At 45.8% G+C, this 14527-nt stretch overlaps 1 protein-coding gene across 1 annotated transcript in view; it reads left to right on the top strand.

The window, feature by feature from the left end:
• The window catches only part of helb (helicase (DNA) B), a 60569-nt gene extending 46042 nt beyond the window's left edge, over nucleotides 1–14527 (top strand). Inside the window, exons 10-13 of the mRNA XM_038780432.1 lie at nucleotides 2588–2753; nucleotides 5066–5212; nucleotides 7046–7729; nucleotides 13843–14527. Coding sequence (XP_038636360.1) covers nucleotides 2588–2753; nucleotides 5066–5212; nucleotides 7046–7729; nucleotides 13843–13956 — 1111 coding nt within the window. The 3' untranslated portion in view covers nucleotides 13957–14527. The remainder of the gene's footprint in view (nucleotides 1–2587; nucleotides 2754–5065; nucleotides 5213–7045; nucleotides 7730–13842) is intronic.

The following is a 14527-nucleotide window of genomic DNA, read 5'->3' as shown; positions in this document are numbered from 1 at the left end:
TCTTCTATGTCTGACGAGCTCAGCGGGTAGAGGTAGGAAAGGTAGAGATTTTAATAATAATAATCTTTATTATCACAAGTAGGCTTACATTAACTCTGCAATGAAGTTACTGTGAAAATCCCCTAGTCGCCACACTCCTGTTCAGGTACGCGGACGGAGAATTCAGAATATCTAATTCACCTAACAGCACGTCATTGGGACTTGTGGGAGGAAACCGGAGCACCGGGAGGAAACCCATGCAGACACGAGGAGAACATGAAAACTCCGCACGGACAGTGATCCAAGCCGGGAATCGAACCTGGGTCCCTGGAGCTGTGAAGCAACAGTACAACCCACTGTGCTACTGTGCACAAAGGACTGGAAAATACTAGAGATGGACAAACCGTGCTGGGATATACATCACACGGCTTCCTGCCTCTGGAACCTGGGCACCTTGGCACTGTTAACCTGGCACCCTGGCAGGGCCACCAATGCCCAGTTTGGCAGGAGTACTTCCAGCGTGCCAAGGGGTCGGGCCTGGGAAGACTTACCAGGTGGAGGGGTGAGGGAGTGTTCCTGGGGGCCATTCCGAGATGGGGGGGGGGGAAACGAAAATGGTGGTGGGGAGGAGGGGGGATGGTGGATGATGATCGGGCAGCCAAATAAAATGGTGCCCCGATCTGTGAGGAGTCTTTCAAGCTCGCCAGCAGGAAATAATTCTAAGTGTGGCCTTGGCGGAGAGAAGCTCCCGGAGGACAAAGAAAAACGGTAAAATGCCGTTAAATAGCGGGGTGTTTCCCAGCACTGTAGCTGCTGAGAAACACCCCATGAAACGCCCCCCCAAACCCAGACATAAGAGTTTTTATAGTTAAATTTTCCACTGAATACCAAGTTTAGTAAATTATTGCATTGTGACAGAGCATGAGTAAAATACAATTACAGTTTATAAAAGAAACATGAGGGCCACAAACAGCATCTGTTAGCTGTCCAGCTGTTCGGAACATTGGTGTCGGCCATTCAGCCCCTCTTATCTGTTCTGCCATTCAATTTGATCATGGCTGATCTTAATTCGAACTACACACCCGTATTCTGTAACCAAATTTCCACATTTTCAGTTGAGCTGGCATGAATAACCATTTGGGAGTTTCAGATTCCACCACCCTCAGTATGAACAAGTGCTTTCTGACATCCCCCCCTTGAGTAGCCGAGATTTTTTGCAAGGCACCGCACACTTGGTTCTAGACAGCTCCATCAAAGGAAATAGTTTGCTATCTCGAGACAGCTAAGAATGAAACTTCTAAAATGGTTCAGTAGCAGATCTTCGATGTTTCATTTAAAACAATGGGGGCGATTTTCCAGCTGCGTTGTGCCCACCGAATCTCCAGCTATTCCTGGAGAATAGCGGACGAGTCCTTAAACGGGGTTTCCACCGGGCGGCGATCGGATCGCGATGCTCCCCAACTGTAGTGCCCGATGCAATGTGGATCCCGCCTCGCTGGACCTGAACATACACAAATATTTAAAGAGTCTTTAAGCTAATTTAAACAGGCTCAGGCATTGGGGGTGGGGGGCATGGAGGCCACTGAAGCCACTGAATTTAGAGGACCCAATAATTGTTCTTCCAATTTAGCATGGCCAATCCTCCAAGCCTGCACATCTTTGGGTTGTGGAGGCGAAACCCACGCAGACACGTGGAGAATGTGCAAACTCCACACGGACCGTGACCCAGAGCTGGGATCGAATCCGGGTCCTCGGCGCCATGAAGCAGCAGTGCTAACCACTGTCCCGCCCCTTTGGAGCCTTTACAACGGTCTAAAAATATGTCCCCCTATTCTGCGGCCTCCCTTTAAGTTTAACTTGCGTACAATTTTATCCTCATCATTTGCATGCTTCCTGCACTTGGGAGTTGTGAATAATTATACAGATAGTTAGATGGTGAAGAACTGAGTGCAAACTATCAGGTAGAGAGGTAGGAAAGATTGAGATTTTAATAATAATAATAATAATAACCTTTATTGTCACAAGAAGGCTTACATTAACTCTGCAATGGTTACTGTGGGAAAACCCCTAGTTGCCACATTCCGGCGCCTGTTCGGGTGCGCTGGGAGAATTCAGACTGTCCAATTCACCTAACAAACCCCTAGTCGCCACAATCTGCCGCCTGTTCGGATACACTGAGGGAGAATTCAGAATGTCCAATTCACCTAACAAGCACGTCTTTCGGGACTTGTGGGAGGAAACCGGAGCACGCAGAGGAAACCCACACAGACACGGGGAGAACATGCAGACTTTGCACAGTGACCCAAGCCGGGGATCAAACCTGAGATCCTGGTGCTGTGAAGCAACAGTGCTAACCACTATGCTACCATGCTGCCATTTTTGCAGGATTTGCACCAATAGAGTTGATTTAGGCCAATATTTTGGACACCCTTTTGGCACTGTGCTTACACTCAAGGTTCTGCATGATTTAGTTTATGCAGTGGGATTGTGATGCAATATTGGTGTCTTTGATGAAAATTGTGTTCTTGCAGTTTGACTGGACTTGTCAGAGTTCAAAAAGTGAAATGCCAGCCTAATTAAAGTGGCGCAAATTTGATTTGTATTTTAGGAGTGCTGAAAATAAGACTGTGTTCCAGGTTGGGGACAAAGTATGCTGCACAAAGAACGGTTACATCAGGGAATTCACAGAAGAATCAGAGCCAAAAGTAAAGAAAGAGGCAGAGAAAGAGAAGCACATTCGTCTGTGTAATGGAGAAATCTTTTTTATTCTTCAGGTGAACCATGCATTTACTAATTTGCTGTTAATAGAAAGGATCTTGCCACATAAATGGTTGCAAGGAATTCGGATGAATAATTATATTGTTCTGCTCATTTTATTAACTATTCGAAATGATACATGAACAATAAGACTTTATGGGAGTTGAACTAGTAAAATTTTTTTAATGAGAAGATTCCACGCTTGCTTCTATTGCTTCTCCCCGCAACTCTTTCCTCATTTGGTGTTGGCTGGGTTGATAGCCACCTAGTGGTAAATCACTGGACTAGTAATCCTTAGGCCCAGGCTGAGGAAGAGGAACAGAACGCTCTGGAAAAACTCAGCAGGTACAGAGTTAACGTATCGAGTCCTTTGACTCTTCATCAGAACTGAAAGGAGGGAGACTGTGTTAGAACTGTACAGACTGCAACAAAAAATAGCAACTTTAAGATCAAAAGACAGAGAGGGCCTGGTGTGAGAGGGGGGAGGTGTGTTTTACATTGAGGCAATACGTGCATGTAATATTAAAAGAAAGAAAGTGGGATTTAAGATGGAGAACGAAGTCAAAATCTAAAGTTGCCGAACGTATTGTTAATTTCCGAAAGCTACAATGTGCCCAACTCAAAATATTAACTCTCTTTCTCTCCTGATGGATGCTGGCAGACCTGCTGAGTATTCACAGCACCAGATTGCAGCATCCACCGTATTTTAATGATCTGAGGACATGGGTGCCAATCCCACAATGGCAGCTGGTGGAATTTAAATGCCATTAATAAATCTGGAATATAGAGATAGTCTCAGTCATGGTGCCCATGAAATCATCAACGATTCTTCTAATAGCCCATTTGGTTTACTGGTATTCTTTCAGGTAAGTAAATCTGTCGTCCTTCCCACGCCTGGCCTGCACGTGACTCCAGATCCAGATCAGTGCGGTGAACTCTTCCCTAAATGGCAACCCCCTAATTTAGCCACTGTCCCTGCTCATTCACTGGGAAAACCTCACTTTTCCCAACATTCAGTTTGCAGAAACGTATTAAATTCTAACAGGTTTAGACCGGGTAGATTCTCGATGGTGGGGAATTCCAGAACTAGGACAAAGGACACAGCACAGGAACAGGCCCTTCGACCCTCCAAACCTGCGTTGATCACTTGTCCCATCTGGGCCAATCGCCTGTTATCCTTCTATATCCCAGATCTCTCTGTGTGTCTATGTTCCTGATGGCTCTGCCATTTATTTTATAGCTCTCACCTGAATTCGATCTACCAAAATGCATCACCTCTCATTCGTCCAGGTGAAATTGCATCTGCCATTTCTCCGCCCAATTTTGCAGCCTATCTATATCCTGCTGTATTCTGTGAGAATCTTCATCGCTATCCGCAACTCCTGCAATCTTCGTATCATCTGCAAATTTGCTAATCAGACCAGCTACATTTTCTTCCAAGTCATATATTACAAACGGCAGAGGTCCCAGTACTGATACTTGCGGAACACCAATAGTTACAGACCTCCATTCGAATAAACCCTTCCACTGCTGCCCCCTGTCTTCTCTGGCCGCGCAGTTCTGAACTAGGGGTCATAATTTGAGGATAAGGGCAGCACGGTGGTGCAGTGGTTAGCGCTGCAGTCTCACGGCGCTGAGGTCCCAGGTTCGATCCCAGCTCTGGGTCACTGTCTGTGTGGGGTTTGCACATTCTCCCCGTGTTTGCGTGGGTTTCACCCCCACAACCCAAAAGATGTGCAAGGTAGGTGGATTGGACACAATAAATTGCCCCTTAATTGGAAAAATGAATTGGGTACTCTAAATTTATTTATTTTTTTTAAATAATTTGAGGATAAGGGGTAAACGTTTTAGGACTGGGGTGAGGAGAAATTTCTTCACCCAGGGAGTGGTGAAGCTGTGGAATTCGCTACCACAGAAAGTAGTTGAGTCCAAAACGTTGTGTAAAATCAAGAAGGAATTAGATAGAGCTCTTGGGCTAAAGGGATCAAGGGATATGGGGGGAAGGCGGGATCAGAGTATTGAACTTGATGATCAGCCATAATGAATGGTGGAGCAGGCTCGAAAGGCCGAATGGCCTCCTGCTTCTATTTTCTCTGTATGTTTCTATGTAAATAGTAATTTTACACAGTAATTTTTACCCAGGCAATAAGTACCAAATTGATTACATTTCTTATCCACCCAAATCCTATGACAAGGAAAAGCAGGAAGGGTGTGAAGCGAGAAATTGGTTTGCTAACACTCGGCATCTAAAGTTAAAATTACCCCAAAGTTTCTTGTATTTGAATGGAAATAAGTTTTAAAATAAAGTTGTTTTCTTGTTGGTTTGCAGCATAAAACTGAACAGGTTCAGAATAGAAGCACAGAGTACTTGCTACTGGATGATAAGGAAAATCGGCAAATCTTTGTGAAGTATAAAGAAATAATGAGAGAATGCAGACTCCAGCATGCGTGGGCCAGAACAATCCATACGTTTCAGGTAAGAAGAGTGACTGTCAACACATCTCTTGGGCAGTGTCATCTCTTCCGACACCAATGAGCTGCACTTTAGCTCATTGAGGTTGCGTGGAGCTTTGGCTATGCTGGTGAGCTGCCTCTGGCATAGGGAAAGGTTGCATTTCCAGGCGCAATCTGATTGTGTGCTCAGCTACCCCGGGCCAGGGCCAAAGATGGCAACTCAGCTGCGCAGCTACATCCTTTTTTAAAAATAAATTTAGAATACCCAATTATTTGTTCCCTATTAAGGGGCAATTTAGCGTGGCCAGTCCAGCACAACCTTTTGGGTTGTGGGGGTGAGACCCACGCAGACACGGGGAGAATGTGCAAACTCCACACGGATAGTGACCCGGGGCCGGGATCAAACCCGGGTCCTCAGCGCCGTGAAGCAGCAGAGCTAACCACTGTGCCGCCCTATGGCGACATCCTATTAGCGTGCACTAAGAGCAGAATTGTGCCAAGACTGTCATGTGGCGCAGCAGTTTTAAATTCACTACACAGAGAAAATGCCTAAACTTAAGATATGAAAATAGGTTGCTTGTTCCATTGCGTCTCTGGTTATTCCTGTCTCTAACCATTACCTGGGAAAATCATGGAACTGCAGGCACACTCCCCAGGGGAGAGTCTCTGGATCTTTTGGCCCTTGTCGCGATTCTTGCTGGGCCGTTGAATCGGGCGTGAGGCCCAAAATGGGATCCTCGTCGGGCGTCAAACCTGTTGCGAGTCTCCCAGTCCCCTCCCCTTGGCGAGATCAGATTATCGCCCAGAAACGGCGAGAAGCTGCTCAGAACTCATTAGCATCCATTTCAATCTCGTTAGTGAGATTGAAGTGGAATGCTGCGGCCTCCCGGGATTCTCCCGCTCCCCTCTAGCTGGAAGTCCCATGAGTGTGAATCACTATTGGTCACTAAAAGCCAGTTTAGGGGACCAGACACCAGTGACACTGAGGGGGAGCAAGGGGGCGAGTAACCTCTCTACACTCTTACCTCCAGAGTGCTGAGAAGGGTCCTTCTAGGTAGGTTGGAGTCGGGACCTCTCGTTCTGGGCTGGAGGGGCTCAGGTCGGGAGGCCTTTCCCGGGATGGGGGTCGTGTGGCAAGTCTATAACCTTGAAAACCTTCAAACTCTCTCAAATGACATGTAATTTTCAGTGATCTGGCAGAAGCAGGTAAAAGTCTTTTTTTATTCATTCACGGGATGAGGGCGTCGCTGGCTGGGCCAGCATTTAATGCCCATCGCTGAGAGTATTTACGAGTCAACCACATTGCTGTTGGCCTGGAGTCACGTGTAGGCCGGACCAGGTAAGGACGGCAGATTTCCTTCCCTAAAGGACATTAATGAACCAGATGGGTTTTAATGGCAATCAACAATGGTTTCATGGTCAACATTAGACTTTTAATACCAGATTTTTATTGAATTCAAATTTTGCCATCTGCCATAGTGGGATTCGAGCCCAGGTCCCCAGAGCATTATTCTGGGTCTCTGGGTTACCAGTCGGGTGACAATACCAGCACACCACTGTCTCCCCGCTGAGGCAGTGACGTTTCATGTAGATGTCAGTTATTCATCAATTGTTTGATTGTGGATGACATCGTAGCTGATTGGGCTCCTTAAGTTTCCAACAGGAGATACATGGGTAACGATCAGGAATAGAAACGTCAATCAAAAATCTAGGGATGCTGAAGTTAGTTATAGCATCCAACTATGATCCGGGAGGAAATCAGCCGAACCACCTCAGCTCTGGGACATGCTAGTCTGTGCTAAGGTTCTGCATTTTTGGAGCACCTTTTGTAATGTAACTCCACCTTGTATTGCAGGGCTCGGAGGCTGACACGGTTGTGTACGTTGTAGGATCAGCAGGAATACAGAACTGGCAGCACATCTATACCGCGGTCTCACGAGGGCGTCAGCGTGTCTATGTTGTTACTTCCGAGGACCATTTTATTCAGGCAGTGACGGCCAAAAGCCCGCGCAGGAACACACGACTGCGCGAATTGCTGCAAGAGAAGTTACTCAAAGCGGGGCCCGCCTCGTGCATTGAAGGAGCACTGTCTCAGCAACAGCCAAGTTGGATGTCTTCGGGGGTGCCTTCCACACTTGCAGCAACCAACTCGACCCAGGTTGATTCGGCGGTGCCCCCCATGCAGGTCATGGATGACCCTGTGTTGCATATAGCCGATGAAATAAAGGAAGGTGACAGCCAAACGGGTCGTCAGAGGCAATGCTCCTTTTCGGAAGATTTGGCATTTGCGCAAGATTATAGCTGGTCCCCTCAAAGCCTGGAGCTTGACCACAGAGATTGTGATGAGGCACAGAAAAATCCAACAGCAGCGTGCATCTGCTCCCCTCAAACTAGCGACGGAACCACAGGGGACACCCCCGTGGGGGCGACTGGTCAAGAAGCCACAAGTTACATCAAAGTTGAAGCATCCTGGTCTCCTGGCAGCAAGAGAAATAGCAATACTTTGGAAGACGAGAAATCACCTCAAAAATGCTTTAAGGTAAGTTAAAATGTTATGTGCGGGTTGGTGTAAAACGTCTGGGGGATTAATATTGATTTTGATATTATTGATCAACGCTGATTTTTGGCAGTGTGAAAGACGGAAAGTAGCACACACCTTTAGCAGCCAAGTGTGCAGCACTATTCACTGCAAAGTGTTGGAGAAAACATCAGCCCGCAGCAACAGTAACATCCCTACCTTTTATCTAACTCCTGAGGAGCAGTAATTTACCTCAAGGTAGTCTTCGCATTGTTCTACTCTCAGTCTTTCCTTCAGGGCTGATCTGTTAATGTTATATACATCCAAGAGAAAAATCCCATCTTTGCTGCTGTGCAATTAAATATTTTCAGCAAAAGTAAGTCTTGGCAAGAGGTTTTATATTTGACGTCCACTTGCTGACAAAGGTATCAAAAGGCGAGAAGGTAAACTTCACAATTGCGCCCAACTTGGAGCTCACATCAGGAAATGATGTGCCCCTTGTGATTTTACACCCATTCACTTTAATGGCTAGAAAATGATAGCACACGCTGGGGAGGTTGCAATTATGGCAACTGTTAGAAACTTTCTCATAAGGAATATAATCAGTTCTTCTTTTATTCCTGCACCTCTCCTCGAATGGCGATCTGCTTCCGATTCTAGTGAAGTATTGCTCCACTTTCCCTCCCTTCCTCCAGCTCCCACCAATTTTCTTTTCTCCCAACTCTCTGTTGGGGATTGATTCAATTGGCCCTGACCGAGATAAGTTTGGGCCCACCCTTGCGACCAGTGGCAGTCACCATCGGATTGCCATTCAGCTCATTTTTACTCATGGAGATCCATATTTCTCATCCGAACGTCCAAACTGGGGAGCCTGAGGAAGGTGCAGCCTAGCTGCTCCTGGGGCCCTCCCCTCGGAGAATTGGAGCATTTGCGGAGGTCCCGCCACGACCCCATTTGACTGCCCTAGCTGCCGAATTGCAGTAAGTTTAAATCTCCCTTTGTTTAAATGCCACCGGTGTTTTTGCCGCTCTGCATAATGTTGCATTATCAAGGTACGAGAATCCCACCATGATGACTCTCCTAGTGCCATTGGGACGCAGTCCTGATTCCCCGCTGGTGGGGGCACATAGTCTGGGAAACGGGGAATCCCGCCCTAAATCTAGAATTGCACTCCCTCTCATTGGGCTTTTTATATGCTGGTTAATAAAGTTCTCTTAATGCATTTCAAGAATTATTTACTTTCTGTGCCATTTGCTTTGATTGTATCCCAGTTGATATATGAAGTCCCAAACTATTATTTCCCTATTGTTTTTGCACTCCGAAACATGGCTACATATTTGCTCTTCTAGCTCCTTCTCACTATTTGGGGGCTCATAGTACACTCCTCGTAGTCTGGCCCCCTTTGTATTTCTGAGCTCAGCCCATATGGTCTCATTTGATGCTTTCTGTATCATCTCTCACAGCTGTAATTGATTCTTTAGCCAATAATGCTTCCCCCCCTGCCTTATTAACCCCTCTCTGGGTTGAATACCCTACATCCAGTAATATTGAGCTGCCATTTGTGCCCCTCTTTAAGCCATTGTAACAATGCTAATATGCTGCCATGTCTCCATCTCTGTCCTCGGCTCGTCGGCTTTCTGTGCTATACTCCTTACGCTTAAATAAATACCGTTTAAAATTGCGACATTCTTGTGCCGTGAACCTTTTCACCTTTGCCTTTTCAGAGTCACTCATTAACTTTTTATCTCTCACTCTTTGCTCTGAATTTGTCTTATCTGAATCTGCCCTCCGGTTCCCATCCCTCTGCCAATCTAATTTAAACCCTCCCCAACAACACTAGCAAGCCGCCCTGCAAGGACATTCATCCTGGTCCTATTTAGGTGAAGACCCCCTGCCGGCTTATACGGATCCTACTTTCCCCAGAACCAGTCCCAATGTCCTAGAAATAGATAGGTGGGGTTAGGAGCGTGGGTATGACCATCTGGAAGATGTTGGCCAATTGAGTGTTGGTAGTTAACCAAATGGAATATGACTTCCAAATCCTAAGGAGTGACTGCTGATTGCCCCATCAGTGACGTAGCAGCAACTCAGGTAGTTTATACTTAAATATCACCGAATTGTTGCACGGTACTGAAGGAGACCATTCATCCTGTCATATCTGTGCTAGTTCTCTGAAGGAGAACTCCCCTGCCTTCTCCATGTAGCCCTGTTTATGCTTTCCTTTTCAGATAATTTATTTCGCTCTTGAATGCCTCAGTTGAACTTGCCCCCAAAACTGGAAGACAGTGCATTCCAGATCCCAACCACTCGCTCCGAGAATTCCCTCAGCCACTCGCTCCGTAGGTTTCCTCATGTCACCGTTGCTTTTTTGGCCAATTATCTTAAATCTGTACCCTCCCCCTTCTTGACGCTTCCAATATTGGGAACAGTTTTCCTTTATCTACTTTGTCCAGCTTCCTCATGATTTTGAAAACCTCTATTAGATCTTCTCTCAACCTCTCTTCAGGAAAGGAAAAGAGTTCCAACTTCTCCAATCTATGGAATTGAAGAAGTTCTTCATCCCTGGAACCATTCTCATTCATCTTTATCTAATGTCTTCATAACTTCTTTAAAGTGTATTGTCCAGAATTGGACTCAATACTCTAGTTGAGGCCAAACTAATGTTCTCTACAAGTTTAATGAAACTTCCTTGTTTTTGTACTTTATGCCCGATTGTTAAAGCCTTGGAATACCTTTTGCCTTATGAACCACTCTGTCAATCTGCGCTTTCACCTTCATTGATTCAGATACATACACACCAGGGCCCTCTGCTCCGGCATCCCCTTTAGAATTTTACCCGTTATATTACTTCTCCCAACGTTCTTCCTACCGAAATGAATCACTTTACACTTCTCTGCATTAAATTTCATCTGCCTCTTGTCTCCATTCCATCAACCCAACTTGACTATGTCCTTTTGAAATCCTACACCACCCTCCTCACAGATCCCAATATCTCTCAAGTTTTCTATCGTCCACAGATTTTGAAATTGTGCCCTGTACGCCAGGGTCTACCTCATCAGTACATTTGTGTTGTACTGAAAGAGCAGGTGTCCTAACACCAACCCCGAGGAAACTCCACTTTCAACCTTGCTTCAGTCCAAAAAAACATCCATCAGCCATACTGTCTCCTTCCTGCCACATGGTTCATATTTGTATCCATGTTGCGACTGTCCTTTTATTTCATGAGCTATAACTTTGTTCACAGATTGTTATGTGGCACTATATCAAATGCCTTTTGGAAGTCCGTGTAGAACACATCAACCGCATTACCCTCATCAGCCCTCTTTGTTGCTACATCAAAAAACTCCAGCAAGTTAGCAAAACCCATTTTGCGCTCAACAAATCCGTGCTGTCATTCTGAACTAACTTACATTTGTCCAAGTGACTATTAATTTTGTTTTGAATTATTGTTTCTAGAAGCTTCCCCAGCTCTGAGGTTTTCTTTTAAAAAAAATTTCCAATTAAGGGGCAATTTAGCATGGCCAATCCACCTACCCTGCTCATCTTTGGGTTGTGGGGGTGAGTCCCACGCAAACACAGGGGGAATGTGCAAACTCCACACGGACAGTGACCTGGGGCCGAGATCGAACCCGGGACCTCAGCGCCGTAGGCAGCAGTGCTAACCACTGCACCACCATGCTGCTCTTCTCACCACTGAGGTTAAACCAGCTGGACTGTAGTTACTGGGCTTAACTTTACACTTTTTGAACAAAGGTGCAATTGTGGCATTTCCCCGAGTCAAAGGAAGATTATGGCCAGTGCCAATTCCACTATTAGTTCTTTCAGCATCTCATCCAGGCCAGGGGCCTCATCAACTTTAAGTACAGACAGCCTATCCATTATCACCTTGTTTTTCATTTTAAACTCCTCTGCTTCTATCTTTACCAAGAGGTAGTTCAAAGTATTCACGTAATACCTCAGCCATGCCCTCTATCTCGATGCGCAAATCCCCGTTTTGGTCCCTAATCGGATCCGTTTATATGCTGGGAGAAAACCTTGGGAATTAAACTGCAACCCTCTCATTTTTAAGGCAGCTCACTGGTCATTTTACCGGTCAGTCTTTGGTCTCAATTTATCTGGGTCAGATCCATTTTTATCCATTGATGTTGGCTTTCCCCCAGTTAATCTTTCTTATTATGGATTGTATCTTGCTCTTTTTCACAGCCAATGTAAACCTTATAATGAAGTGATCACCAACCCCCTCCCACAATGATGACAGAGACTTGATAGACTTAGCCTACCTCATTCCCAAGAGCCAGGTCTCTCGGCACCTCGTTTCCCATTGGATTTGAGACATCCCGCTGTCGAAAATGTTCCCGAACACTCTCGGAACCCCTGACTCTTTCAGTTATCAATGTAGAACTGGTTTAGCTCAGTGGGCTAGACAGCTGGTTTGTGATGCAGAACAAGGCCAGCAGCGCGGGTTCAATTCCCGTATCAGCTGAGAATTCAGAATTGTACCCGAACAGGCGCCGGAATGTGGCGACTAGAGGCTTTTCACAGTAACTCCATTGCAGTGTTAATGTAAGTCTACTTGTGACAATAAAAATATTATTTTATAACTGCTACCATCTGAGTGCATATTCAGTCTCCCATTATAATTACGCTATAACTCTTATGCCTCACAATAATGTCCTGACAGATTTCTTTCTCTCCATCTTGATATTCGTCTCCAGTATCACCTCCCGGTTCCCACACTCCTGCAAAGGTAGTTTAAGCCCCTCTCCAATAGCACCAGCAAATCGCCCCACAGGGAAATTGGTCCCTGCTCTGTTTAGGTGCAACCTGTCTAGCCTTGCAGCTCTCATCTCCCCCATAGCCTGTCCCAAGAATCTAAAGCCCTCCCTCCTGCACCATCTTTCCAGCCACACATTCATTTGCTTTATTCTCTTATTTCTATACTCAGTTGCATGTGGTACCAGACGTCCTGCTTTCCAATTTCCTACTTAGTTCTCCAAATACTGACTGCAGGACCAATCCCCGCTTTCTGCGTATATTGTTGGTACCGATGTAGACCATGACTGTTGACCATGCCCCCGCCACAGGATGGTCTGCATCTGCTCAGGTGACATCCTTGAGAGGCAACATACCTTCCTGGATTCATGTTTGCAGCTAGAACATAGAACATAGAACATAGAACAGTACAGCACAGAACAGGCCCTTCGGCCCTCAATGTTGTGCTGAGCCATGATCACCCTACTCAAACCCACGTATCCACCCTATACCCATAACCCAACAACACCCCCCTTAACCTTACTTTCATTAGGACACTACGGGCAATTTAGCATGGCCAATCCACCTAACCCGCACATCTTTGGACTGTGGGAGGAAACCGGAGCACCCGGAGGAAACCCACGCACACAGGGGGAGGACGTGCAGACTCCACACAGACAGTGACCCAGCCGGGAATCGAACCTGGGACCCTGGAGCTGTGAAGCATTTATGCTAACCACCATGCTACCCTGCTGCCCCCAGCTGCAGAAAGACCTGCCCGTTCCCCTATCCAATTCTCTTCCAATTGTCTGTGTTCCCCTGTACAGCCGAACCAACCATTGCGCCATGAACTCTGCACTTTCCAGAGGAACTACACTTTTTTCATCAGTATTCAGAATGGAATGCCTGACATTGAGATGCACCTTGGGCACTCCTGTGCTACCTGCCCATTTCTTCTTGACTGCTCAGTCTCCCCCTCTCCTTGCCCACTTTTAAGCTGCGGGGTGATATTTGTAAACATGCCATCCATGGATTGCTGAACCTCACAGATACACCACAGTGACACCAGCTGCCTCTCAGGCTTCTAAAGCTAGAGCTAGACAGCACTTTACAATGGCCATCCGAGGTCCTGGAGTTCCCGTATAGCATGGAATGTGGACTCTGGTGGTCAGAGAAGCCCTGCCATTCCTCTATCTGTTAAATAATAAACCGTGCTGTTCCAAAAGCAAAAAGAGGCGGAGTTCTGTTATTGCCTCGTGGGCTGGCTGGCGTCCACTGAAAGACTTAGAACCGTGACTAGATTTATTTCATGGGCAGGTACTTAAAAACTGTCCAGCTTGATCTGTTTAGATGGTCGCGTAAGATTTTATTTTGTCTTGCAGTTATCCTTGAAGGAATCACCTCTTGGCTGTACTAGGTTTAAGCAGCTGACACTTGACTGCCCGTCTCCAGGAGGAAACCTTAACGCAAAGCAGTTGTTTAAGGAAGAAAAATGAATGAGACGACAAACTGACGACACACAGACATTACACAAAACAAGACGCTGAAATTACCAAGTTGAAGGAGGAACATGCTTTCGTAGAGGAGGTTCTATTCCCGGAGAACTTTCCGACAGCCGTGCTTTTAAAGTGGTTTGAGGCGTAAAAAATCGGTCTGGTCGGATATTCAATTTGTTTTTATTGCGGTCAATCACTAGTTTCTCTTCAAAAAAACCCCAGGACATTATTTCCTTTCCTAAAGCAAATTGTTCTGCAGGAAGCAACGTTTAGATTTTACATTTACGTCACCACCCTCGTGTCTGACTCGTTTTACACTGTATTTGCATTTTAAGCATAGTTTGCGATCTTAAAACTAATCCACGCTGGAGCCAGTTTTTAATCTGATTTTATTTCATCTTGCATATCCCATACAAATCAGCAGTGAAGATTCCCGAAACTTTAAGAGGATGATAAATATCATGCTACCAAAGTAGGAAATTTGTACAAAAATACTTTACAGTTTATAATACTTGTTTGTTACAAATAAAAATACATTGTCCAAAGGACAGGTATGACAGATTTGATTCAA

Source organism: Scyliorhinus canicula, chromosome 20 (genome assembly GCF_902713615.1).
Source record: "Scyliorhinus canicula chromosome 20, sScyCan1.1, whole genome shotgun sequence".
Lineage (NCBI taxonomy): Eukaryota > Metazoa > Chordata > Chondrichthyes > Carcharhiniformes > Scyliorhinidae > Scyliorhinus > Scyliorhinus canicula.
The sequence above is the reverse complement of the archived record's forward strand: the minus strand, read 5'-3'. Positions and strand labels throughout refer to the sequence as shown.